Consider the following 26,429-nt stretch of genomic DNA (forward strand, 5'->3'; position numbering starts at 1 on the left):
TCAAAGGGTAACTATTTTGTTCCTGGTTTTAATTTTTAAATAACTTTAACTGGCTCAGCAAGCACCTTCAATAATAGGTCTCATCATTCTACTACCAATTGGATGAAATCCAAAGCAGCTGTAAGCCCGGCCTTTTTGTCATCATTGCCAGTGAAAATGTTATCACAGTGCACCAAATGGGTCTGAAGTAAACTTAAAAGTAAAGAAGTGCAGGGGCTTTAGCAATGGCAACCCAGGGTAGACTTGTGCAACGGGCTTCATAAACCTGACCCCTAGTAGTTGGTGATGAGACTTAGCTGAGTTGACTATGTGAATAGAAAAACATCTCTCAATCTTTCCAGTAAGTCAGAAAAAGTTTCAAACTATGGAACGATAGTTTCAGTTACTAGTAGATCTTCTAAGTGTCAAGAAATTAAAAAGAATTCAAGTAGATGTTATAGCAATACAAGAAGCTGTCTTCAGTACCTACAAGAGGGAAGGAGAAGAAGAAGCAAAGGTAGTTTTGACCAGTTTCAAGCAAAAAATACCAAGTTTCGACCAATCCAGTTTTGACCGGCCTAGTTTTGACCAGTTTTGATTGCACATGACATGTTGAGTTTCGCTCAAAAAGTACCTGGTTTCAGTCGAAACTTGGGAAATCTAGGCTTCCTGGCTGGTCGAAACCGGCCTTGAAACCGAGATTTAGAACCTTGCTTAACATAGACTTCTACTCTCAACTTAACACTAACTCTCCCCCTCCTGGTACAATATTTAAAAGATGTTAATGTCAGTGATGCTTATTTCTAGTCATACTACATTTGAGTTCCAATTTCCTGATTGATATTCATAACAAAGCCTAGACAAGTCAACCTTTTATGTTTCTTTCTAGTGCATGGCATTGCATTTTCCCAACAGGTCAATTTTTCATTTCTTTTTTGTAAATCAGAGTTTTAATAATTAAAAGAGCGTCCTCCACTATAAATCAAAAGACTTTGTTAATAAATATAAAAAACATAAAAAGGCATGGAGGAGGTACATCAAAGATACAGCATTGCCTAAGAATAGAAGCAGCAGTAAGATCACGGAATTCCTCACATATAGGAGTCTGAGCAACTATGTATGCTGGGTTCAGCAGTTCCTTCAAACATCTGGTCATTCCTTTCCTTCAATATGCTCCAAAGAAACAGTGCCAGGAGTTGATTTCCCAAGTTTCATACTTTTGCAAGTGCAAGGTTGTCTTCCCCCCATTCCAATAAAGCTGATACATTGACCTATCCACCCACTGTTAAATCCTTCAAATCCACTTCCCATACTTCCAAAGCAAAAGTGCAAATATAAAGCAGAACATTTCACAGACCAAGCATTAGCCAGATAGACAAGAAATATATTTGTCAAATAGTGGTTTCTATAATCAAATTGTAAATAGTCAAGGCCTTTACAAAACAGCCTACCGTGATAAGCCTACAGTCTGTCATACTGTTAGACATCAGCACAAACACCACCACCCCAAAAACAAAAAAAAAAGAGAGAAAGAAATAAACATCTAACACATGCATCCAAAACCCCTTAATAAATTTCTTTAACCCTGCAGTGGCAGAAACCTTGTGCACTAGTTATGCCCTTATTAATCTTGAGAGTGTGCTTATGAGCAGGAAAACCACATCATATCAATCCTTCTGATGGTCATCATGGGTTGAAAAGAGATTGTACGTAGTGATACAAAAATGATGTAGCTTCACACTCTTGAACAAGGATTCTAAGGTAATCCTCACCGAAGAAGAGGCATAAGATGCATAACATCTAAAATTTTCACATTAGAATTGCGTTACCTTAAGCAAGTAATGGGAGACAAATATACAAATAGTGGTAACACCAACTGTCCAAAATGTATCTCCTTGCTTCACTTTAGAGAGAGGGAAAAAACAATTCAAATTATAGATGCATATTACCTATAAAGTTTGAGGGTGGACCTTGATGCAACAGTAAGGTTGCTCCATTACAGCCTCTCCGCAAAGCGGGGGTAAGGCTGCATGCATTATGACCCTCCCCAAACCCCGCAGTGACAGGAGCCTCATACACTGGGTACTCCCTTTCTATTACCTATAAAGTTTATCCAAGTTTTGAGAAACATAATACCATACTCTGAAAATCTTTGAAATCAAGCCACCACAAATGCACTTGAAGTAGGTTTACAAGAAAAGTAGGTGTAAAACAAAGTCAATCCTACTAGTTTTGTCATTTCTTATCTAGTAGATCTAGGCAATTTTCCCTATCAAGAACAAGTGCAGATAAAATCTGCAAAATCCAAAAGCAAGTCGCTAGACCACATCTGGTCATAGAGTTCGATTGATCTTGATTTGAACAGCAAACATCATATGATGACTCACCTCATCCAAACATCAAATGGATTGAATCAACACGAGTTGTAAGTCCAGCCATTCTGTCTTATCACTAGTGAGAAAAATTGAGATACTCATTGCATCAAATGGTTAGACAATATGCCATCGTATATTTTCTCAACTACGAAGCAAGAAACTTAGAAGCCTGTAAAAGATTACAGTCACTTGAATATCCAGCTAAAGGAAAAGCACTTTCTGTTAACAGGATTCCAATTTCCAACAGCTGCAACAGATATAATCTAGAGATAACTACTCACTGAAAAGATTTACGCACTTAAATTCCATAAAATTAAATTCTGAGAAGTGGAAAAGAAAAATTACCAGTTCCCTTAGATCACCTAGGAACACTAAACTCAACCACAACTCCTATCAGATTTGTTTTCTGATCGATGGCAGCGAGCGCATCCCTTATCATAAGAAATCTGTAGTCATAAGCTTGCCCCGCCATCTGTAGCTCCCTAAAACCCTAATAACTCAACAGAAAGAACTTGGGTATTGGAGACTAAAAGCAGAGCCCATCCATTTAAAATGTTATTTTCATCGAATTACCAGACTACCCATACTCCTACGCTACGAAGTTCTCTCTTCGCCCCCTTCAGAATTTAAACTGACTAGAGTTTTCGGGGACAATCTCCCGCTTCCTTTTCCCGCGGAAATGACAGCTTTTCGGGATGTGAATCACAGGGTACTAATCGACCATGCCATGGTAAGAAACATATCTCATTCCCTGCCGGTACAGTTCCGTAGGAATTTTTATCCTCTGCTGTGTGCTGTCAGAACAGCACAGTGTTGTCCCTTTACATGGGGCAAAATGACGACTTAACTTCCTTCGGGCAGGGAGATTAAGTCGTCATTTCGCCCCCATGTGAGGTGATAATAGGTGCTGTTCGGATAGCAAACAGCAAAGGATAACGATCCATTCCTTAGTGCCTCAAATAAGAGGGGGTGGATCCCACCTAAACAATGTGTTCAGGTAAGAGTAGGGTGGTAATTTTTATCTCCTATAAGAAAAATTGCATGAATTATACCAGACAAAGAATCGCAAAGGATAAAGATCCTACCATGGTACTAACCTATTGGCATAATGGTTTATGTGGTGTTGGCCTACCAACTCATGAATCAATATCATAAGTATTTCATGGGGTAGATCCCATGGGTGAGCACTCAAAGTCGAAGTGAACAATTCCCATGTAGATTTTATTACTGACAGGGACCATGTTCCTTAGAATGCTTTAGTTCGGGAGGCAAAGGTTCGGGACTGCAGATGCTATTACCACCAATTATCCGTTAGTGGCATACAGGCTTGAGCAAGTGGGCTATCTCATGTCATGTGTGTGGGTGTGACTATCTTAGGCATCGTTTAGGTTCAACGTGCCTAGGATAAGTCCATGTTAATGTCAGTTACTAGCATGCATTGTGCGACAATGATGGTTGACAAGGGTGAATGTGTCATAGATCTGCGTTATGTTGTTTGAATTAGGTTATAATGGCACCTTGTGCAAAGCATGACGAGTGGCTCGATGATAGCTTTGAATTGAAGTGGCATTGATGATGGGCTACGACAACGAGAGATTGTTTGGGCAAACAGTGAAGCATCAATGTAGGTTTGTTGGATTTTTTATTTATTTTTAAATTAAAGATTCAAAATATTTAGAGGATTATATCGTTTCCTAATAAGACACCAATAGGTATGACTATTGGACGATTGGTTTGAATGACCAACAAACAAGTATTTTGAAAAAAAACATGATGTTAGGGCATGTCTCTTGGAGATACCCCTTAGTGTTGTCTCTTCCTCTCCTATATATAGAGAGGGGGTATTGCCTATTTCTCTAAGATTTTTTGAGTGGAGACAATCTCACTGTTTCTGGTTTTCCAACGGCATTAAAATCATTTTTTTCTAAACCTACTAATGAGCCTAGCATTGCTCTCCTTTATAATCGAAGTATTTATGCATAAAACCAAGGTTCGATTGTTGATTTATCTTGGAGGTAAAACATAAAGAACCCTGATTGCACTAATATAAGGGGCATTTCAAACCTTAAGGAGAATGTCTTCGTTGATACCACTCAACCACAAATACTAGTTCATGATCAGTTTGTGGCTACCAACAACTTCATTGCAATCTTATTTTCTCGAACTAGATACTTGTTTACTATAGGGCTAAGTCGAGCAAGCCTCATCATAGTGTTGTGGCTTTTGCACAAGTCATGTCCCGTCAATTATTGTAAAATCATTTTGGGTGAATGTTAAGATGGCTTGAATGACATTAAGTTTGCCTTGGTTAAGCATTGGTTGGAGCATCGCATGGGCAATTGAACCTCAGTATTTTTTTTCCATGAGAAACAAAATATATAATTTAAGCTGAAAGAAAATTACAAACATCGTCTGTAATACTTAACCTAATCTTATCGATTCTAGCTTTAAGCGGTAAGTCATGAGCTGTAGAACTTCTATCTTACATTCTCATTTATTTATTTATTTTATGAGAATTTTTTTTTTTTTAATGAGAAGGATTATTTTAAAATTAGTAGTACAAAGAAGGTAGTTGATCTAAAACCTCTCCTGAGGTATAACATTTACGGGAATGATTTGCTAAGATGTGGAGGAGGGATGTAGTTCTACGATTTACCTTACTAACATGCTGATTCAAAATGTTGAAAAGATAATTTCAAACAGTTCCCACAGCCAAGGTTGAAAATCCACCATATTCTGTGAATCTGTCCATCTTATCTTTTATGAAGACAGATTGAAAAGGGGAAATGATATCCAAGAGGACATTTCAAAATTTGGAAGCTAACAGTTTTGCCACAATCTTATATGCAACAGTGCAGAAACTATCAAATCCCAATAGTAGAAGGCTCTCCTACGATCTAGTGTGGTTTGATTTCAATAACTTAGCCATAAGAGATGAGTTTAACTCTCGTTTTCTAATATTACTTTACTACGAATATTTATCACCCTTCTTAGAAAGCCCTAGGAGATAACCCAATACACCCATATAATCCATTATAGTTCAAAAGGGTTGCCCTGATTCAAGAAGAGCCAAATCCAGTTCAATATAGACCAAAATGACACACCAGATGTAACACAACCCCAACATTGTTGTGGTCCAATACCCTTTTGATGATCTTATTTTTTTCAATGCTTTACTTCGTACCTTCACATATGAGTACATGGTTTAAAAGATAGGAGTCGGATCAACTTAGGTCAATCGCAATTGTGGTCCATGCGGATCAATAGCATATTTTGGTCAATCCAATAGATGTGTTCTGGATTTCTAGACTCGCCGATCCTGTCCGATTCCAATCTGATGATCCGGACAAGACTGATCCAGATCCTGATTCCATTCTTTTAAATCCTGTGAGTAGAAGACTTTGAAGTGTTCTCCCCCCCCCCCCCCCCAAAAAAAAAAAAAAAAAAATCATATATGCAGCCACCAATGTAAAATGAAAATAGGCACCCAACCTGCAGTTCCTGTCATTGGATATTTAGATAGTTGAAAATGGATAGTAGACCTCTTCAATTTGCTCAATCAGGATCTTTGGTTCACATCAGGTAAGTATTACTCGAAGCCAGCTATGTCACTGACATGATAACCAAGCTGTTTTTGGAATAGGCTGAGTAATAGTGTCTTTTTGTAATCTGTGATAGATGGCATTCTTTATTCTGGGTTAAACTTCCCTATAAACATTACCTGCTACACTAATTCTACAAAATCTAAGAAATTCATGTACAGTAACAAAAAAAGGCTCATAGAAGTAGTCATTAAGAACACAATGTATAAGCACCTTTATAATATAGCTAAATTAGCCTCTCTCTCTTTTTTTAAGGGGGGGGGGGGTGTATTGTCCTTGCACCAAAACTAAAATATTGCTATATTATACCAACTCCTCTAGTTTCTTTTATAAGAAACACAATGAAAGTTCCAAATTAGTTCACACCAAAAAAAATTCCCTCCATTAGAATATCAAGATTTGACTAAATGCAAAGCGCATATCGCCCTACTAATGGAGAAGCTCAAGCTGTGATGTTATATTTTAAACCTTTAAAGAAAGAGGGGGGGGAAAAACTATGATAAAAGAATTCTTGGCAGCCACTCAAAGCCTTTATGATGTTGTTTCTCTTTCTTGCAGAAGATAACTTCAATTCTTGAGCATTGATTCAACCACTAAGTGGAAGAAACTTTGCCAAGGAGATCATGATTTTGAAGAATGTCATCATCATCTTCTGAACACGTTGCCATGAGAAGCCACTCAACGAGGTCTTTTCCATATCTGGCCTTCATATTCCATTGCTGGGTCTTTGGGGCGTTCACAGTTGCATTTCAGGCACACCATATTTTTTCGATAATTCAAGAAATCACAACTGTTGGAACAATACAAAGTTAAATCAACCCTGGAATTAAACCTCAATTGTGCATACATGCTTTGCAGGCATTCCAGGTGGGGTGGGGGTGTGTGTTTGTTGGGGGAGAGAGAGAGAGAGAGAGAGAGAGATCTTACGAGGGACATTCCCATTCCCCAGGGTTTAGCTGTCTTTTTGGTCGTGACTCTTGGCAACGCAGGCACTTAGTATTGCGAGCAAAGTTCATGAATCTGCACCTGCACGTGAAATCCAAGTGGAAGATGCATTCATTCATCAACGAACGGTCAAATCAATAATTAGTTCAGAACCAACATAACAGCCACGAGGATACAGTTAAGTTTCTAGTAGATGTGCTGAGCAAGTAAAGTTAAATAAGAAAATAATTGACTCACTGTGGGCAGTTCCAGTCCCCTTTCTTCATTTCAACATCATCCACACCAACTCTCTTAGGTCCCTCTTCTCTGCATTCTAGGCATCGCAAATTTCTAGCGAAGTTCATAAAGTTGCATCTGAAACCACATTAAAAGGCTATCGTTCAATATCCTCATAAATTCTAAACATTTGAATACAAGCCCCCGACAACAGCACAAAAATTTTATGTTCCCCGCAAAATTCTTTAATACCGAGATGAAGGCCACACTTGGCTAGTGTATGTTATCTACATTAGTGTTGCCAAATTACCAGTCTAACAATTTCCTTCAATCAAGAGGGATGTTTTTGTTCACCTACTGGTGGACAACAATATCATTACATAAAACTTCAGTAAAACATGCTTTATCAATAAAAAATGGGGAATTATTAACATAACAAGGGTCTGTTATTTATCCAAACATAACAAGACTGTTACTACCCTCTTAAAACTACAGTTAGGGATACAGTTGGAAATAAATTTACGAGGGTAATTGAGTGAAATCGCATCCACTACTGAAAAATCAAAGAAAACTTAGTACTTTAATTAACTTTTTTAAAAAGGGTTAAAACGTAATTGAGCATAACCCATCTTCCCCAAAATCATCTATATCGTCCCTCTCTCTCTTATTCCGGTGAAGCTAACAGTTCGTCTCCCTCCCTCTCCCCCAGTATCTCGTTCTTGATCCCTCAGTTTCTCTTTCCCTCGTTCCTTCCGCACCATGCGGAGGTCGGATTTGTTGGACTCTGCAACGGAGGCAGCGCGCAACACCATGCGACGGCTAAGTCATGGACTTTGCAACTGAGGTAAAACTCTGGGTTTGTCAATGCATCAAAAGCAACCACAAGTTAAGGGGGACTGGGGATGAAATAAATAATCCCAATAAGAATGAAACTGGAGCCAAAAATTACAAATTTGAAGCACCTATTGAAGAATAAAGGCAGAAACTTCAACTAGAAAAAGTTTTCATAGATTAAACCACGAAGCAATATTTCAGGTAGCCATAAATTCCAAGCACAAAGTCAAAGGAAACAAGGGGAGGAGGGAAGATTCAAGAAGCGCCATTAGAAAAAGTTGTAAAGGGAAGCAAAAAAAGAATAAAAATTAATTAACCTACAGTGTATTGGCGTGCTGAATTTCAACTTCAAGTACTTTAAGAGAATCCTTGAAAGATTTTCGCATGGAACCCAGGCACATCTCTTCCCTCTGAAACTGGGAATCAATCTATTGGAAGTCATCAAACGATCCTTTCTCACCCTGAAAAATTCCCGATTCTCTCTTCTCTTTACTCGGCCTTCCTCAGTTCTTCCTTTCTACTCTTTATCCTTTTTCTGAAAAAGGTGTTTTGCAATCGACGTAAGTAAATGGAGAGAGAGAAGCTGGCCCTCTGCTGGCCGCCGGTGTCTACAAAGTGCAGGCCGCAAAGAGTGAAAATGGGGTTTCGAAATCGGGGGTCGGGGAAGAAGCGTAGGTATTTGGGTTTAGAAGAAGAAGACGATGGCTGCAGCGGCAATTTGAACGGAGGTGGCTGTAGGCTTGTCTTCGTCGAGGCTTCAATTTGAGACATTGAGGGAACTCGATCTCGCCAGAAACGATGGAGGGCAGGGCAGCGAGTTTAATGAAATGACAGAAATACCATGTTTAATTTCAATTTGCAAGATAGCCATGAGATTCTAATAAAAGAAAATGAAATGTCTAATTTGCCCCATTTGATTGATCCTTTAATGTCTCACTGCTTATTGTGTATTAGTCTTTTCACCATTTTGTTATTTTTCCAAATGTAACCCACCCTTGTTACATGAATAACAACCCATAAAAAATATATTACAAAAAAACTCAACTCAGCCTTAGTTCAACTAAATGGGTTGGCTATATGGATCCTTTTGTCTCCAATCAGCTCTATTCAAAGCCATACTGATTACTAGTCTTAAACAATGCATGTCTTTCCTAACAACTTTTCCTAGGGTCAAATAAGAAAATAAGACTCACTGTGGGCAGTTCCAGTCTCCTTTCTTCATTTCAACATCATCCACACCAACTCTCTTAGGTTCCCTTTCTTCTCTGCATTCTAGACATCGCAAGTTTCTAGCGAAGTTCATAAAGTTGCATCTGAAACCACATTAAAATGCTATCATTCAATCTCCTCATATAAATTCTAAACATTTGAATACAGGCCCCTGACAACAGCACAAAAAAATTTCTTTTCCCCGCAAATTCTTTAATACCGAGAATGAAGGCCACACTTGGCTAGTGTATGATGTTATCTACATTTTACTGTTGACAAATTACACACTAACAATTTCCTTCATCAAGAAGGATAGTGTTATTCACCTACTGGTGGACAACAATATCAGTACGTATAACTTTAGTAAAACATGCTTTATCAATAAAAAGATATATTTAAAAAATAAAAAAAAAAAACTCAACTCAGCCTTAGCCCAACAAAATGGTGGTGTCTATATGGATCCTTTTTCTCTAATCAGCTCTGTTCAAAGCCATACTTGTTACTACCTAAACAATGCATGTCTTTCCTAACCACTTTTCCTAGAGTCATTTCAGGCCTACCCCTGACTTTTTTAGCTCCTTCAATCTGAATCAAATAACCCTTCTGTACTCAAAGGCCTCCACTGCGCATGTCCATGCCTCCTCAAATGACTTGGACATATATTGCTTACGGAATGTCATGGAGCTCTGCCATCCAAATTGATTTTGATCAGTGGAATCAGAAAAGATTTGAAAATATTTTAAAAAGTGGCCCACACAACTGACTTGGGAAGAAAGGCGTGAATACTAGCCTTTCATATGCAGTTTTGCTCAGATCCAGTTTTGGCTCTGAACCATATAGAGATGCCCAGCAAGACCAAATACCGTATTTGGGCAACCAGTACACACAAACAGCACAGCACAGCACATTCAATAATTTCTCATATATTTTCGCTGCCAACCAAACAGAAGGCAAAAAAAAAAATTGAGGACTCAGGATAGAGAGGAGTTTGTGAGGCAATGCTAGAGAGACACTCACTGCAACAGGGGCCGACTTGGATGATTCTGATAGTGATTACATGCATACTAGTGTGGAGACAGAGGCAGAGAGAAGTCAGATATGGTAGGCTCAGGCAGCGAGCCAAGTCACACACCAGGCAGAGAGGGTTAAGGATGCAATGAGGAAAGGAGTTGGCTCCTCTGGCTCTAGAGCAGCTGCACCAGAGGCAGGGGGAGTTGCCTTTCAGGAGATCACAGAATGTGAGTGCAGTCTCATCACCAGTACCAGATGATGATGATGATCCCATTGATGTCTTTCAGCAGTATTCTACCATATTTAGGACTCAGGATACCAGCATAGTTGTCAAGGCGGCAAGGCAACCTAAGGCAGTGGAGGGATGCCTAAGCACTTAAGCGACTAGGCGCCCAAGTGTTATTTTTTATTTCCCCTCTTTTCTAACATTATTTTGTATGCTACAATATATACCTTATATCTCCAAAAATCAACATTAAGCCACATTAAGTCATAAAAAATCAATATTAAGCAACATCAAGTCATAAAAAAGTCACATTAAGTAATCAAAAATCAATATTAAGCCACATAAAGTCATCAAAAATCAACATAGAACTAGAAGACTGCAGAACTGAAGAAGTACGCTATTGGAAGTTTGAAACAATCAAAACATACATTTCCGTTTATACTGTTCTTAGTAAATATGATCTTATCAATAAGTAATTAAACTGCTCTCGATTTAGAAAAATATTCTTGTTCTCTAAGAAATTTGAATGATCAAATGATTTTATTTTTACATGAGACTTTTTGTATTAGGTAGAACACAAAACCAGCTTTCCAACAAATCCAAGATTGCTTAAATCTCATTTATATGAAGGAGTTATGTTCCGGTCACACCTTATTTGGTGTGCGCGAATGTTGTCAACATCGCTCTGAATGAAAATATTTTCTAAATAACAAAACAAATGAATATTTTACCGCACTTTGAGTTTTAAACAATGTTTTACCATATTAAGATTTATGAAATTTATAGATTTGAGGAAGAAAAAAAAACTCAACATTAGAAAGTTGAAAATTTCACCTATCACCAAAAGTCAAGTTTTTGTTCTTGAACTGAGGGGTTAACATTTTATCCTTTTGGAAATTGACTTTTTTAACTATTTTTATTGGACTCAAATAGGGGGTATTTGATTATTTATGAATAATATCTTGAAACATTTACTTAAATGATATTTGGCATAAATAAGTTCCAGAACCTGGTCCGATACCAATTAAACCAATGCAAGGCGCCCTACACTATGGCGCCAGTCGCCTAGGCCCCTAGAGATCCGCCTGGACACCTAGGCGATGCCTTGACAACTATGGATACCAAACAGAGAAAGCTTAAACAAGTCTGGTCTGCTTGGAAAGATAAAGTGGGGGATACCGTTTTGAAGTTTTTATTCTATCATAGCATCTCAGCTAATGCCACTAAGGGACCATACTATTAGGGCATGCTTGACATTGTGGGGAATGTTGGCCCATGAGTTAAGGGGCTCACTGCATAGGAATTGATGAATGTTTATTAGCCACAATAGAATAAGGAACTGGAAGAATACATTGATTCATTAAAGAAGACATGGGAGAGCTATGGAGAGACTGTGATGTGTGATGGTTGGACTGGACCCACTGGATAGTCCATCATCAACTTCATGGCCATTTGTGATTGTAGGACTATCATCCTGAAGTCTAAGGATGCATCCAAGGAGAAGAAGGTTACAAAGTATATCTATAAATTGCTGAAAGATGTTGTACAGGAGGTGGGGATGCAGAATATTGTCCAAGTGGTGACAGACAACGGGAACAACTTTAAGAAGGCTGGTGAGAGATTGATGCACAACAACAGGTATCACCTATTTTGGATAACATGTGCAGCCCACTACATTGACCTCATGCTAAAGGATATAGGGAAAAGATTCATGGTAGCGGAGTGGTTGAGAGGGCAAGACAAGTGACCACATTTGTCTACAACCATGGATATGCTTTACATCTAATGGGAGAGAAGCGCGGTGGAGATTTGGTAAGGCTTGGCATTACTTGATTTGCCACCAACTTCATTGCATTACACAAAAGTTTGGTCTTGTGGCTGATTTTGAATCCGCGAAAAAGTGAAGTGCTAAAAAAAAGTAAACTCTATACAAAACGGAACAACGCTTCTCACTGACAGACTTCAAAAATGGTAGTAGTTTTCTTACAGGCCGGGTCATCAATCTATCTGTACATGCGGAAGCCTATCTTTCCTTTGGTTTTGTATTTCGGTTGTGATGCAGATTCATCAACAAAATGGGCTTATTTATTAGGAATAAGTCTAGGGTTGGGTTATATACATGGTGGGCCTTTGATCCCATGGGTTTTCTATGTAATACGCCGTTTTTATGGGCCTAAAATATAGGTAATTAGGTTGCATACGGGATTAGATATTTTAGTCTCATACTTAGTTTTATTTCATGTTTTTAATGTTTTAAATTGAACCGGTCCAAAGCTGGTTTCAGTGGCTCAATTTAAGTGATTTTAGTAGTATTCTTTTAAGTTGTTTAGTTGGGTTGGATTAGGACTCTATTTTGAGTCTATTTCAGTTTCCTAGTCAATTTAAGTTACCTAATAGGTTAAGGATTGGGTTAGGCCTTTCTTTTTAAGTGTAGAAGTCTAATTTTGAGTCTTTTATATAAGATTGTAAGGGGGCAAAGTATTGAACACGAATTTGATTCATAAAAATAGCTTTTGCTTACTGCCATTGTTGCGACTACCTTGCTCTATTGAGTGTTGCCTTGTGAGTAATATCAAGGAGAAGGGGCTGGTGGAACTCCAGTTAACTCCTTGCGTCTTGTAGACCGGGAAGATCTGTTATAAGGAATTGGTGGATAGTCCAATCGACTCCTTGCATCTTATAGATCGGGAGGACCTGCTTCTAGTCTTCAAGCTGCTGCCATTGAAGACCTGCCTTACCCAGTAAGTTGTTACTGTTATTAGTCATCCCCTTCTTCTCCTAATCCTCTAAACCCACCCCCATCGATCCCCATTGTTAATACTCAATCCTTACTACCTTCCTCATCCACCATTAAAACCATAGATCCATTAGAACCCTAAAACCTGCAACTATTCTTCTTCCCTTCTAGAAGGTCACATACAAGGTGATTTTCGTGAGAATTCTGCCCAGCCCAATCTAAACGTTAGAACCTGCTAAACTTTTGATCGAATCTTCCTCAAACCCTAAGAGATACTCAATTCAAATTTCAGCACCATCCACCTAGCCGATTGTCTGAAATTATAGTTTTACCCCTCTCTCCTACTTCTAATAGGAAACCTTCATAACTCCAAATCTAACCATCTGATTTAGCTATAACTTTCAGTATATATTCCAGTCCACCCTACCCACACTCTACCTAAATATTCAGCCCATTCAACCACCTGATTTCCTGTTATTACAACCCTAGATTCCCTCATCTTCCCCCTTTTAAAACTTTAATCCTGGTTGCTGCCCATATCCATCTAACCTACTTAACCATTCAAAACTTATTAAACCTATTTCATTAGACTCCACTACACCTGTCCAGCTTTACCATATAATACATACTCCCATTGACCTAACCCTAACCCTAACCCTAAAAGTGACCTAGAACCACAGTTCTGCCCCCATCGAACCAGCAGCTTAACAAGTCCTGTTTGTCTGGCTCCTAGTAGGTCTCCTACCTATCTAGGACTACACTAGGTTGGGTATTGGTTTTTATTTTCTAATTTTGTTTAGTCAAATCTTTGGATGTTGGATTCAAGGTAAGGCGGATTATGTCCCCCCAGTGTCTTTCTCATACTTTTGAGGTGAAGATGGTTGGTCTGAGGTCCATGTGTACTTCAAAGGATTGGTTTAGTTAGAGGGGGTTCGCCACAGGGTAGGGCAGCACAAGTGACCATATCTAGTGACGAGTCTTGGCAGGACCTGAAGAAGGTCGATCCTATACTAGAGCCAGTGGTAAAGGTATTGAGGATGGTCAACTCTGAGAAGAGAAGCTTACCATGCCACACCTATATGCAGCCATGGAGATGATGAACGTGTGAGAGCAACGTTACCAAATGGTGGGAAGGTGTACCTGAAGATTGTTGAGGATCGATGGGAGAAGCATTTGATGTATCCAATGCATAGGGCTGGTGAGTTTTCTATTTTATTTTAATTTAAGGTACTTGAGTTAATTTACATTCCAATTACATCTTCACAAATATTGACAAGTTCCTTGTATCATTCCCAACATTTTATCTCAATCCCAAATACAAAAACAAGAGTTCACTTGGGATGGATCAATCACTAATAGATGCAGTGGAAAATGTGGTGGCCAAGTTGGAGCCAAATCCAACTATAAAGTTGAGGTGCAATAATGAGGTGAGACTTGGTAGTTTGCCAAGTATTTTTAAGGAAGGTAATTACTCGATTTCATATAAATGCGAACAATACTAATGTTTGAAATGAGGATAGATAAAGACCTTCAAGGATACTCTTGGGACTTTTGGTCGGGTGGACGCAAAGTCTAGTTGAGAAACCATAGCTACTAGTAGGCCCACTACATTATTTGTCATTTTATCTCCATTCAATTCATTTCATATACATATGTACCAAGTACAATCACTTAACATGAATAATCTTTGTTGAAGTACTGTTCACATGAACAGTGATTTGGTTGATATGTGTATCTTCTATTTTCCTAGTCCTAGTTGGAGTCCTAGTTTCTAATTATGTCAAGTCCTAATTCTACTATGCCTCTGTGAGTTGTTAGTCTTAGTTTCAGTTTGAGTTGTTAGTTCTAGTTCTACTTTTATTTCATGGTTCTTTTCCTATTGTAACTTGGAATCCATTCATGATTAGGAATTCCTAATCTAATTAGGAGTTCCCCTTTCTATTGTAATTTGAGATTATAAATACAAGCATTATGAGGGAGACTGATCAATTTAACAGTTCTCTCCTCTTCCTCATCTCCTTCTCTTTCTCTCTTCTTCCTCCATTCTCGGTTCTGGTTTTCTTCATCTATACTCTGTTACATGGTATCAGAGCATCACCTTTAGACTGTAAGTGATCTGCGATTCTGGTTTGAGGGTCTTCTAAAGCCTTTTCTCTTCAAGGGGTGCAGCACCCACTGTTGCATATTGCTATGGATTAAACCCTAGATGAAGTTTTCAAGTGAAAACTAGGGTTTCTACTAATACTATCTACCTGAGTTCTTAGATCGATTGGAGATCCTTAAGTTGAAGCTGCCTTTGTTGAAGACTTCTTCTACATATAATACTGATCCAAATCTGTGGATCCTCTCTACTATTGAAGACTGCAGATTCAACTTAATTTTTTTCTCTCTACTACTTCCTGCAGTAATCCATTGAGGGTTTTCATATCAGGTGCTATTTTATCTCCAATTGATCCATTAATCTGGGAAATCTGATTTCTCTTACAGATTCACCCTGCAGTTCATCTTCTCTATTGTTTCCTTTTGGGTTTTCAAACCCTATTTACTGCTGCTACTTTTGGGTTTTCAAACCCCTATTTACTGCTACTACTTCTGGGTTTACAAACCCTACCGCAGCTGATTGGTTCCTACTACTCTTCTCAGATTTTCAAACCCTAATCAGCAAACTGAGATTTCTGATTTTTGCGTCACCCATGGTATTATTCACCAAACTAGTTGCTCGTACACTCCACAACAAAATGGGGTGCCCAAACGCAAAAATCGTCACTTACTCGAAGTTGCCCGATCTATTATGATTCACATGAATGTCCCTAAACGTTTTTAGTGTGATGCCGTTCTTACTGCCTGTTATCTTATTAATCGTATGCCATCCTCTGTTTTACAAAATAAAATTCCGTTTTCTATTCTTCATCCTGATAGTCCTTTCTTTTCTTCTCCACCACGTGTTTTTGGTTATGTGTGTTTTGTTCACATTCTTCATCCCGCCATTGATAAACTATCACCTTGTTCTATTAAATGTGTTTTTCTTGGTTATTCTCGTACCCAAAAAGGGTATAAATGTTTTTATCCCATTTCCAACAAACAATTTATTAGTGCAGATGTCACATTTTTTGAAAATATTCCCTATTTTTCTTCTATTGTACCATCTACTATGAACAATGAAGATCCTCTAGGTCCACCCATACCTGTCACTATTCCTCTTCATTCACCAATTCAGGTCTATCGCCATCGTCGACGTCGACCACCGCCCTTACCTTCCACCACTACACCTATACCAGCCACCACTATTCAGCCACTTGTACCGGCTCTTGTTCCATTACCCACAACACCTACTATTCCGGTCTTGCCAAGTGATACAGCGGACACCGATCAGCCTGACATCCAACCTGATTCTGATGGTGAAGGCTCCATCAACTTACCTATTGTTGTTCGTAAAGGTACTCGCTCTTGTACCCAAAAATCCTTAACTGTTTATCCTATTGAGCACTATGTTTCTATTTCTCATCTTCCTTCCCATTATTACCCACTTGCTTCTGCATTGTCTACTAACTTTATCCCTCACACCCACCATGAGGCATTCTCTCACCCTGGTTGGAAAGCTGCCATGGACACAGAGATGGATGCATTGTTATCTCGCAATACTTGGACTCTGGTTTCATTGCCTGCTGGGAAGGATCTTGTTAAGTGTCGGTGGGTGTATACTATCAAATACAACCCAGATGGTTCTGTTAAGCGGCTAAAGGCCCGCTTAGTTGCTAAAGGCTATACTCAAACATATGGTGTGGATTACTTTGAGACTTTTTCTCCTGTTGCTCGTCTGAACTCCGTTCGGATCCTTATTTCTTTGGCTGTTAATTTTGATTGGCCCTTATATCAAATGGATATCAAAAATGCTTTTCTCTATGGCGATCTTCAAGAGGAGGTTTATATGGAGCAACCTCCCGGGTATGTTGCTCAGGGGGAGTCTACCAAAGTCTGCAAGCTTCGTAAGGCAATTTATGGATTGAAACAATCTCCAAGAGCATGGTTTGATAAGTTCAGCTCCATTGTTACTCAGGTATGATTCTCACAGTGTTATTCTGACCACTCTGTTTTTGTTCGCCGTCAGAATTCAAAAGTAGTGGTGATGGTAGTTTATGTGGATGACATTATTATATCTGGTAATAATGCTTCTGGTATTGCCCAAGTTAAAGCATACCTTCATCAACACTTTTAGATGAAGGATTTGGGAGTTCTCAAGTATTTTCTTGGTATTGAGGTTTTGCGAAGCAAGAGAGGTATTAGTCTATCTCAAAGGAAATATGTTCTTGACCTTTTGACTGACACTGGAATGCTTGCTTCCAAACCAGCAGATACTCCCATGGATCCCCATAAAAAACTTGGGTCCATTGAGGGTGAGGATTTTTCAGATGTTCATCGATATAGAATATTAGTTGGCAAACTCATTTACCTTACAGTCACTCGTCCGGATATATCCTTTGCTGTTGGGGTTATTAGTCAATTTATGTAGTGTCCACAGAAAAGTCATTGGGATGCTACTTGTTGTGTATTGCGCTATCTGAAGAGTGCTCCTGGTGAAGGTCTTATTTATCGACCTAATCGGAATGCTAATTTGGTTGGGTTTTCTTATGCTGATTGGGCAGGTGCTGTTGGTGATAGGCGTTCTACTACTGGCTTTTGTACCTTCGTGGGTGGTAATTTAGTCACATGGAAAAGCAAGAAACAAACAACTATTGCTCGATCAAGTGTTGAAGCTGAATATCGAGTAATGGCACATACTACAGCTGAATTGATGTGGGTAAAATCCTTGCTGCAAGAATTGGGATTTCCCATCACTCAGCCTATGCAAATGTTTTGTGATAATCAAGCTGCCATCTATATTGCAAGTAATCCTGTATTTCATGAAAGGACCAAGCACATTGAGGTTGATTGTCATTTTATTCGGGATGCTGTTATGAAGAAGTTAATTGCTACTCCGTTTGTCTCTACTACCAATCATCTTGGTGATATGTTTACAAAGGCTCTATTTAGACCTGTTTTTCATCGAAGTTGTACCAAGCTGGGTCTAGGTGATTTGTACGCTCCAGCTTGAGGGGGAGTGTTGAAGTACTGTTCACATAAACAGTGATTTGGTTGATATGTGTATCTTCTATTTTCCTAGTCCTATAGTTTCTAATTATGTCAAGTCCTAATTCTACTGTGAGTTGTTAGTCTTAGTTTCAGTTTGAATTATTAGTTCTAGTTCTAGTTTTATTTCATGGTTCTTTTCCTATTGTAACTTGGAATCCTATCATGATTTGGAATTCCTAATTGGATTAGGAGTTCCCCTTTCTATTGTAATTTGAGATTACAAATACAAGCATTATGAGGGAGACTGATCAATTTAACAGTTCTCTCTTCTTCCTCATCTTCTTCTCTTTCTCTCTTCTTCCTCCATTCTCGGTTCTGTTTTTCTTCATCTATACTCTGTTACAATCTTAATACTCGAATGCAGGTGAATGGTAGGTGCTCTAAGGGAGTGATGCACCTAACTTGAGAAAGATAGGAATAAAGGTGTTCTCCCAAACATGTTCCATCTATGGATGCGAGTGCAACTGGAATACATTCTCACTCATCCACCCCAAGAGGCCAAACCAATTCAGTCCCGCATGGTTTGAACAGTTGGTGTGTGCACATTATAACATAAGACTGAAGATGGAACACATACGCATGGGCATGGATGGTAATAAAGATCCAATCGAGCTTGCCAACATTTTCCAAGTGGAGTCAAATGAGGAGGATCCCCTATACGAGTGGGTGAGGGACTGAGGTGTCCCTGTCATGGATCGACCTAGGGGTAGGCCCAACCATAACAGGGAGTACTGATGTCGACGAGTTTATGGCATCCCAAGAGGGCCATGTTCATTCACAAACACCTGACCTTTGAGTCTCAGGCTAGCGTGGGTGATGATGAGGACGGTGACTGATTGCATTCCAGTGGCCACACTCACACCATCCCCATCTGGTGGTGGTGATGATGATGATTACGATGATGGTCATGGTGATGGAGTGATATATTTACATGGATACGCAAGGGGTACCACCAGCCGGAGCCAGAGCCTGAGTCAATCCACTTCACAAGCGAGGGTTAGTTCGATTATGTCACACAGGATGCTGCCCACAGTGCACGTGCCACCACACGTGATGCAGTATCACGCCTGAAGAAGATCCCTCTTGCTGTTTTGGTTCACATTAGAACTAGACCAACCCACAGGGCCAAGAACCAGCCTCAATGAAGCCCAGCCGTGGGTTAGTCCAACCAGGGTTAGTCCCTGCGATATTATTGTTGGTGGGGCCCATGAGGTCGACCCCAAAGAGCAACCAGACCTGAGTTTAATTTTCTTAAAGTGTCTTTTCATATTCCAACGTGTCTTTTCATTTTTCTAGGCTTAGTTAATGAGTTGATTTCTTTTTTTTTAGGTGCTTTAATTAGACTTTTCAGTTTTCAAGTTGGGTCTTTCAAGTTTCTATGTAGGAGTCCAAGAGTTTGTGTTAAGTAATTAATTTTACTTGGCATTAGTTTCTAGGTAATATAATGCTTTATTGGAGTTAGCTTCTAGGTGATTAATGCTTGAGTCTAAAAGTCATTTTCATTTTCTTTACATACTCATGTAATCCAACAATGAAAGAAAGATTTGAAGAATAAATTGACTATTGGATTTCACTGGAAATCAGTAGGTGTGTTTGATCACCTTCTATCCCTCCCCTCTCCCTAATCTCGTTTCTCTTTCTCTCCCCCTCTCAATCTCATCTCTTCTCCTCTCTCTCACGATACTCCCTCTCATCCCCCCGTCTCTTCTTCTCTCTTCATCCAAGATCAAAATCTGATCTTGAAACCTCATCTTCTCTCTTTATCCTATCCCTAACCTCCCTATAAACTAGATCTGATCTCTCTATTACAGATCTGAACCTTCCACCTGCGTCAACACATGCAAACTACTCAAGAGGCCCGCGTCGCTGATTCATGCCACTACCTAAGGAGGATGATAACATTGAGTCTATGGACATTGATGTTACAACCTTGACTGACACTCTCAGAGGCCTGAGTCTGGAGGAGAGTAGCATGCATGGGGGGCAGGGATGTGTACCATCATATGCCACAGGAAGCACCGGTTCCAACTATGCTGGGTATAGTGGCTATGGTGGCTATGGTGGCTATGGGAAGTTTAGCTCTTCATCATCATTACCCTCTGCTCAGTCACACACTGGGTCATCATTTCTAGACAGCATCTTCTCGTTTCTGACTTTCTGGCCCCCCAACCATACATGCCAGTGTCGGTTCCATAAGCACCATCCAATAACAGTAGCTCTTGATCAAGCTCCTCACGGTTCAGAGATCTATACCCTAGGTTAGGATATCTCCAGTATGTTGATGATTCCATTTAGAGGGTTGTTCTAGAGGACTTCGAGCGTTTCTTCTGCCATACTAAAACATGGCTAGCTTTTATGATACAGTCAAAGGATAAATTGCTTGCAACAGCAGCAACATTCTAGTGGTTTTGACCCTGCCTGGAACTCGATGCAGTACTAGGACTCTAGGAAGGGCCTAGGGTTGACTTGTTTGTATTCTCAACTCTCATATCTTTGAGTCTTCGTAATGAACCATGTATGATGTACGATTTATGAAATGGTTTATAAATTTTTACTGTTTTTTTTTTTGGCCTAACAAGGAAACCCTTGAACCTGCCCGGGTTTATGATTCAGGCCTTAGGGAAAAACCCCGGTTACACGAAGCCTCCCCCCACCCTGTGTAACGCTTCATTCATGGGGACTCAAACCTCAGATCCTAAAATGATGTTATATTCATGGAAATTTTATATTGTTCATTCTTAATGCATATTGAAGTTGTTTGAACTCAATTACATGTGTTCTAATACTAAACTTTGTGTGGAATAAGCCATATTAGAGAATGTGCATAGCAGCTTACAGCCTATACTACCAAACAAGGCTCCGTAGTCAAATTACCATTTTAAGTGTATTTTTTAATGGTTCCACTATGAATAGAGGGGCCTAAAAAAGGGTTTAAAAGTTTCATGACCTAATTTGGTCATTTGGGCCTCGAAACCCTTCACTGAAACTTGCAGCTGAAATTGGGCAGATTTTGACTGAAATTTCAGTTTCGGCCAAAATATTTAGGTTTCGAGCTTGGTTTAACCTTGCCATTTGGTCCCCCTCCCCCAATGAGAATATCTTGGGATGTGGGAATAAGACTAAGTAAAGTCGAAATAATTCAGTAGACAGACAATTATATTATCCATTGAAGTCCTTAATAGTGCATGTAAACAGTGGCTTCCACAAAATTTAAATATACAAGGAGCTTAATAGCCCATCACTCATATTTTCGGGCCCCATCTAATCTGATACTCCACTCCATTTTCAGATTCTGGAACAATGCAACATAAAGTTTTCCCCTTTTTCTAGCCCATTTTCTTACAAGCATGTATGAGATCTCTAATCATACAGTACCCCCCCCCCCCCCAACAATTCAGCTCAAAGCATAAGTTTATCACACTTTTCCGATTCACCTCACACCAATGTCTGATTGTGAATCCAATCATATAGCATTCTTAATGCCAATGACCGAAAGGATAAGAATGAAATTACTGTTTAGCAAGTATGACAAATTTATGTTACAGAAATAAAGCTCAAACAACTAATCTATGCAGAAGCAACTACAATCTGGATATCTCAAGCCATGATTGGGGTAAAGGCAATCTTAAATGTTGGACATTATAAATCTCCACATCATTTCTATTATACGACAAGATAAAATACTATCTGCTTATTCACCCAAAAAAAAATATAGTATCCGCTGTAGCCCGTAGGAAAGTTTCAGATTAGGGCATATATGATGAAATTTTTAAAGCCACTAGTAATACTCTAGGAAATGAGTAAACTTATTGAACTAAGCAGTTCAAAAAGTCTCAAAGTGGAAACAAACTCAAGCTATCCAACAGTTTACACCTTTTCTATTTACTCTGTAGCCCCACTAAGAAATCGATACAATGAACATATACATAAGATTCCATGCTCAAGCAAACAAACTTCCAGGATAACTTACTTGGAACATAACCAATCTCCTCTCTTCATTTCAACATTTTGAGTCGGTACACGATCCATGACCCTCTCATCCCGTTCCTTTTTGTTGGTAGGTCTTGCAGCAGGCTTTGGAAGTGCAGGATCAGGGGAAGTGTCACTCAGTTCAATTAGCTCAGAAAGCAGTTTGCGTGCTGATGCTTCAACACGCTCTCTACCATGTGGCATCTCTCCTCCAGAAAGAACAAGTGGATCTAGTGCGTAAATAAACAAAATACGCACAATATCCACGGTACGGGCGGGCGCTTCAGATTCCTTGAGTATCACATAGGCCCTATCACAGGATCCTCGGAGATTGCAGGCACTACATACCTGCTTGAAAGAGTTATTTACCAATCTCATGTCACAAAATTTGAATAGTTTATGCAGTGATCCATTAATTGCCAATAAGCACACTGATGGCAATCTGGTTTTGTGAATATTTACTATCTTGAACTAGATATGGCAGAAATTTTGTAACTGATGATTTCAAACGAAGAATAGGAAAGAACTTACATCTCCTTCATCAAGTCTTACAAATGCTCTCAATCGTTTTGCTGAATTGACGGTTTTCCGAAACAGACTAGGACACCCACACTCAACAACAGTTTGAATGTCCTCTTTGGACAATGATCTACAACAGAAAGCATTGAGGGTTTAGATAACTAACAATATAAACATGCTTTTCAGACATGCCTGGCCAATAATGTTCTCTCATGGAGGATAGATCATACAACTTGGAATAAATTTATTATGGCTCTTTCTAGCAAAATATTCAAGTGTTGAGAAAATTATTCAAGTCTATTTAAAGTTGCAAAAAGCAGCAGGTATAAGAGCCCAGACATGTCTAAAGAAACAAAGAACGTAGTAACTGTATGGCACATGAGGAACAAGTATTATAAAATTGCAGTAAGAACACGTAAGAGAAGACCCCTACTCAGAATTTATAATTGATAGTAAGACATGTTAACTATTCTGTGGAATGTCCATAAAGTCTTTAGGAATGTAAGGAAGCTCTTTTTTTTTTCCTTTGGATCATAGTCAAGACGGAAAGGCGACCCAAGGCTGTGGAGGGGTGCCTAAGCGCTTAGGCGTTGCCTAGGCAACCAAGGCGTCCAAGTGTTACTTTTTATTTCCCCTTTATTCTAATATTATTTAGCATGTTACAATACATACCTTATATCATCAAAAATCAACATTAAGCCACTTTAAGTCATCAAAAATCAACATAGAACTAGAAGACGGCAGAACTGAAGAAGCAAGTTATTGGAAGTTTGAAACAATCAAAACATACAGTTGGTTTATGCTGTTCTTGGAATTGGTCATTGTCATGGTATACCTAGTTGCACATTTGGTTTATACTGTTCTTAGGAAAAATGATCTTATCTATAAGTAATTAAACTGCTCTCGATTTAAAGAAATGTTCTTGTTCTCTAACAAGTTTGACTGGTCAAATGATTTTATTTTTACATGAGACTTTTGTACTAGGTAGAGCACAAACCAGCTTTCCAACAAATCCAAGATTGCTAAATCTGATTTATATTGAAGGAGCTACATTCCGGTCAAACCTTATTTGGTGTGCACGAATGTTGTCAAAATCGCTCTGAATTAAAATATTTTTTTAGATATCAGAAACAAATGAATAGTTTACCGCTCTTTTGGTTTTTAGCAATGTTTTACCATATTAAGATTTATGAAATTTTTAGATTTGAGAAAGAAAAAAAAAACAACATTAGAAATTTGAAATTTTCACCTACCACCGAAAATCCAGTTTTTGTTCTTGAATTGAGGGGTTGACTTTTTATCCTTTTAGAATTTGATTTTTTAACTATTTTTATTGGATTCAAATAGGGGTATTAGCTTATTTATGAATAATATCTTAAGTAAATTGAATTTACTTAAATGATATTTGGCATAAATAAGGACCAAGGCGTTCAATACCACTAAGGCGACAACTGCCCAGACCCTAAAAAAGCCGCCTCGACGCCTAGGTGGCACGGCGACGCCTTGACAACTATGCTTTGGATATTTGACCTGCAAAAAGCAAAGAAATAAGGCCCTAGACCTAGTGTCTATGTAACTCATTTAGCCCCCTTTACTCTAGTGAGGAATTGAGTTCCACCTCCTTTTCTTTTCTTTTTTCTTTGTTTAATTTTTTAAAATAGGAGGCTTGTACTGCTCTGGAATTCTTTAGGAGCGACATCTCATGAGGAATTTTTATTTTCATAAACGGTGTGATTACTGATGATAGAGAGATTCAATGTTCTCGGTCAAGCTTCAAACATCCTAAAATATCACATCATCATTCTTCTTTCTCCCACTGCTGCCCTGTGTTTCTGAAACTAATATTCTCACCCCTATGAAGTATGACCTATCCTTATTCAACTATTACCCCATACTTTTTTCCTTAATGAATTTCACCAATTAATCTACTGATGGTTTGATGTTTATCATCACCATTCTCCTTGGCATCAGCTTGCTTCTGATATTTAAATACCAAAGCCTGATTCCCGACAGCGACCATTCTTCTAGTCTAACATCTTTTCAGGTCTGTATCCCGAGATCTGATAGCATCCAACCACTTTTCCATACAAAATCTAGATTAGTTACCATCTAGCTAGGTAGAGCCAATTTTAGAATCCGGTTTTGATAGCAGCTTTATTCTATGTAATGCAGAGTCCTCAAATGGACATTGTTCCCTTCCAATATCAAGTCTATTAGATTCAATTAATTGAAGTTCTATTCCTCATAATTTCATTCTTTTCAAACCTAGCTACCCATCTGAAATGCTCCAGCTGCCCACCATTCTACTTATTACTTTCTTTAACGATACTTGCTCCTATCCATTTGTTTCTGAGTTTGTAACACGTGTTAAAACAATACAATAAGATAATGTTTAAAATCAATTATTTATTGTTGTTTGTGCATTTTATCATCGTTCTGTGATGTAGGAGGATTAAGTACAGTAAACATGAGGAACTACATATCGTTTGAAGCAAACCCAATAGAAAGATTTTTTTTTTTTTTTTTTTTTTGGGGGGGCCGGGGGGGGGGGGGCGGGGAGGAAGTGGGGGTGGATATATAAATTATACATTCAACGAAAGTAAATCAGAAAGCTACAGAGACCCATATAACTATGCTCTAATTTAAATCTGAAGCACGAAAGGCACACTATATGTATTCCCTACTCAAGTAGAGGAAATAGTTCTGAAAGAAGCAACCAATAAAACCATACTTGAAAATGTCGAACCGCTCACGCGCAAAACTGAGACAAGCATTCTTCAAGCGATTCAAGTCTTTGGAGTAGTTACCCATAACAGTAGAATCCCCAACCAAATTGGCAGAAGCACTGTTACCACCCTCACCCTCGCCCTCACCGTCCTCCACAGGAGAAGAAACCTCATCATCGAAATATCCTTTACTCTTCAAGCGATCGAGGAAGGTGGCCCACTCAGGCCAGGGGTGAGAATCAGGAGCTTCGGTGCTGTCAATTGAGTTATCTAAGGCAGCAGAAGAGCTATAGCAGTGGAAGTGTGGCCTTGTCGAAGGTGAAGCTTTGGCGAACCGTAGAGGGAACGAAGTGAGGGGGCGGTGAGAGGAAGGGGTGTTGAGTAGGGTGCGGAAGATAGAACATGGAGTTGCAGGGGCATGTCTGTGAATTCGGAAAACGGAAGTCCCAAGAAGTAAGCGCCTTGAAGCGGTGGCCATGTTCATAGTTGTAAGGTTCTTTAAGTTAAACTTCCATTAGAGAACCAGCAAACCTTCGAAGCTTGTGGCAGAGGCAGTGAGGGAAAATGAGATAATTTCAACTCCGTGTTGGAGGCAGTAGCCACGGCACACGGTAACGTCTTCTATGCCTGCGGAAGATATGAAATTTAGGGCAGCAAGGAGAAATCACCCAGCTGTCAAATCACAAATGACAAAAATGAAATGACCTTTTGGGCCTTGATGTGTTGGCAATGACCTCCAAGTCCACAAGTAGTAGAGTAAGCCCTCCAAAATAATAGGGTAGACCTTTACCTCTAAATTTATCATCACCTAATTGGATTTGTTTAAAACCACCTATCAAAACAAAAGGGTGCAATTAATAGAGCATACTATTATTATATTTGTGGGAGAGGGTTCCCTATGCTATTCGAGTGCAGTTTCGCCTTTTGGAATCTAACAAAAAGGGACGCTAT

At 39.0% G+C, this 26,429-nt stretch overlaps 1 protein-coding gene and 1 non-coding gene across 4 annotated transcripts; both read right to left on the reverse strand.

The window, feature by feature from the left end:
* Nucleotides 1-49: 49 nt before the first annotated feature.
* Nucleotides 50-150, reverse strand: LOC122653335. Its single transcript, XR_006331768.1, has one exon. It is a non-coding gene; the product is annotated as a small nucleolar RNA snoR113 (small nucleolar RNA).
* Nucleotides 151-6,319: 6,169 nt separating this feature from the next.
* Nucleotides 6,320-26,024, reverse strand: LOC122653103 (zinc finger protein VAR3, chloroplastic). Of its 3 annotated transcripts, none has more exons than XM_043847031.1 (7): nt 25,484-26,024; nt 22,765-22,882; nt 22,235-22,581; nt 9,145-9,264; nt 7,139-7,255; nt 6,887-6,982; nt 6,320-6,749 (listed from the first exon to the last, which is right to left on the reverse strand). In XM_043847031.1, the coding sequence occupies exons 1-7, from the start codon at nt 25,960-25,962 to the stop codon at nt 6,635-6,637; spliced, it is 1,392 nt and encodes a 463-aa protein (XP_043702966.1). In that variant the 5' UTR covers nt 25,963-26,024; the 3' UTR covers nt 6,320-6,634. The 3 variants fall into 3 exon arrangements, with proteins under 3 accessions (XP_043702966.1, XP_043702965.1, XP_043702967.1); XM_043847030.1 differs by having other exon boundaries at nt 6,320-6,746; nt 6,884-6,982; XM_043847032.1 differs by lacking the exon at nt 9,145-9,264 and having other exon boundaries at nt 6,320-6,746; nt 6,884-6,982.
* Nucleotides 26,025-26,429: the final 405 nt, after the last annotated feature.

This window comes from Telopea speciosissima, chromosome 2 (assembly GCF_018873765.1).
Source record: "Telopea speciosissima isolate NSW1024214 ecotype Mountain lineage chromosome 2, Tspe_v1, whole genome shotgun sequence".
Classification (NCBI taxonomy): Eukaryota; Viridiplantae; Streptophyta; class Magnoliopsida; order Proteales; family Proteaceae; genus Telopea; species Telopea speciosissima.

Excerpts from the sequence above, each read along its gene's own strand:
- LOC122653103 (XM_043847031.1), bottom strand. The coding sequence starts at position 25,962 with ATGAACATGGCCACCGCTTCAAGGCGCTTACTTCTTGGGACTTCCGTT. Across the intron at positions 22,883-25,483 it reads GAGCGGTTCGACATTTTCAA|ATCATTGTCCAAAGAGGACA; the intron begins GTATGGTTTTAT and ends TTTCTGTTGTAG. Across the intron at positions 22,582-22,764 it reads TAAGACTTGATGAAGGAGAT|GTATGTAGTGCCTGCAATCT; the intron begins GTAAGTTCTTTC and ends TCTTTCAAGCAG.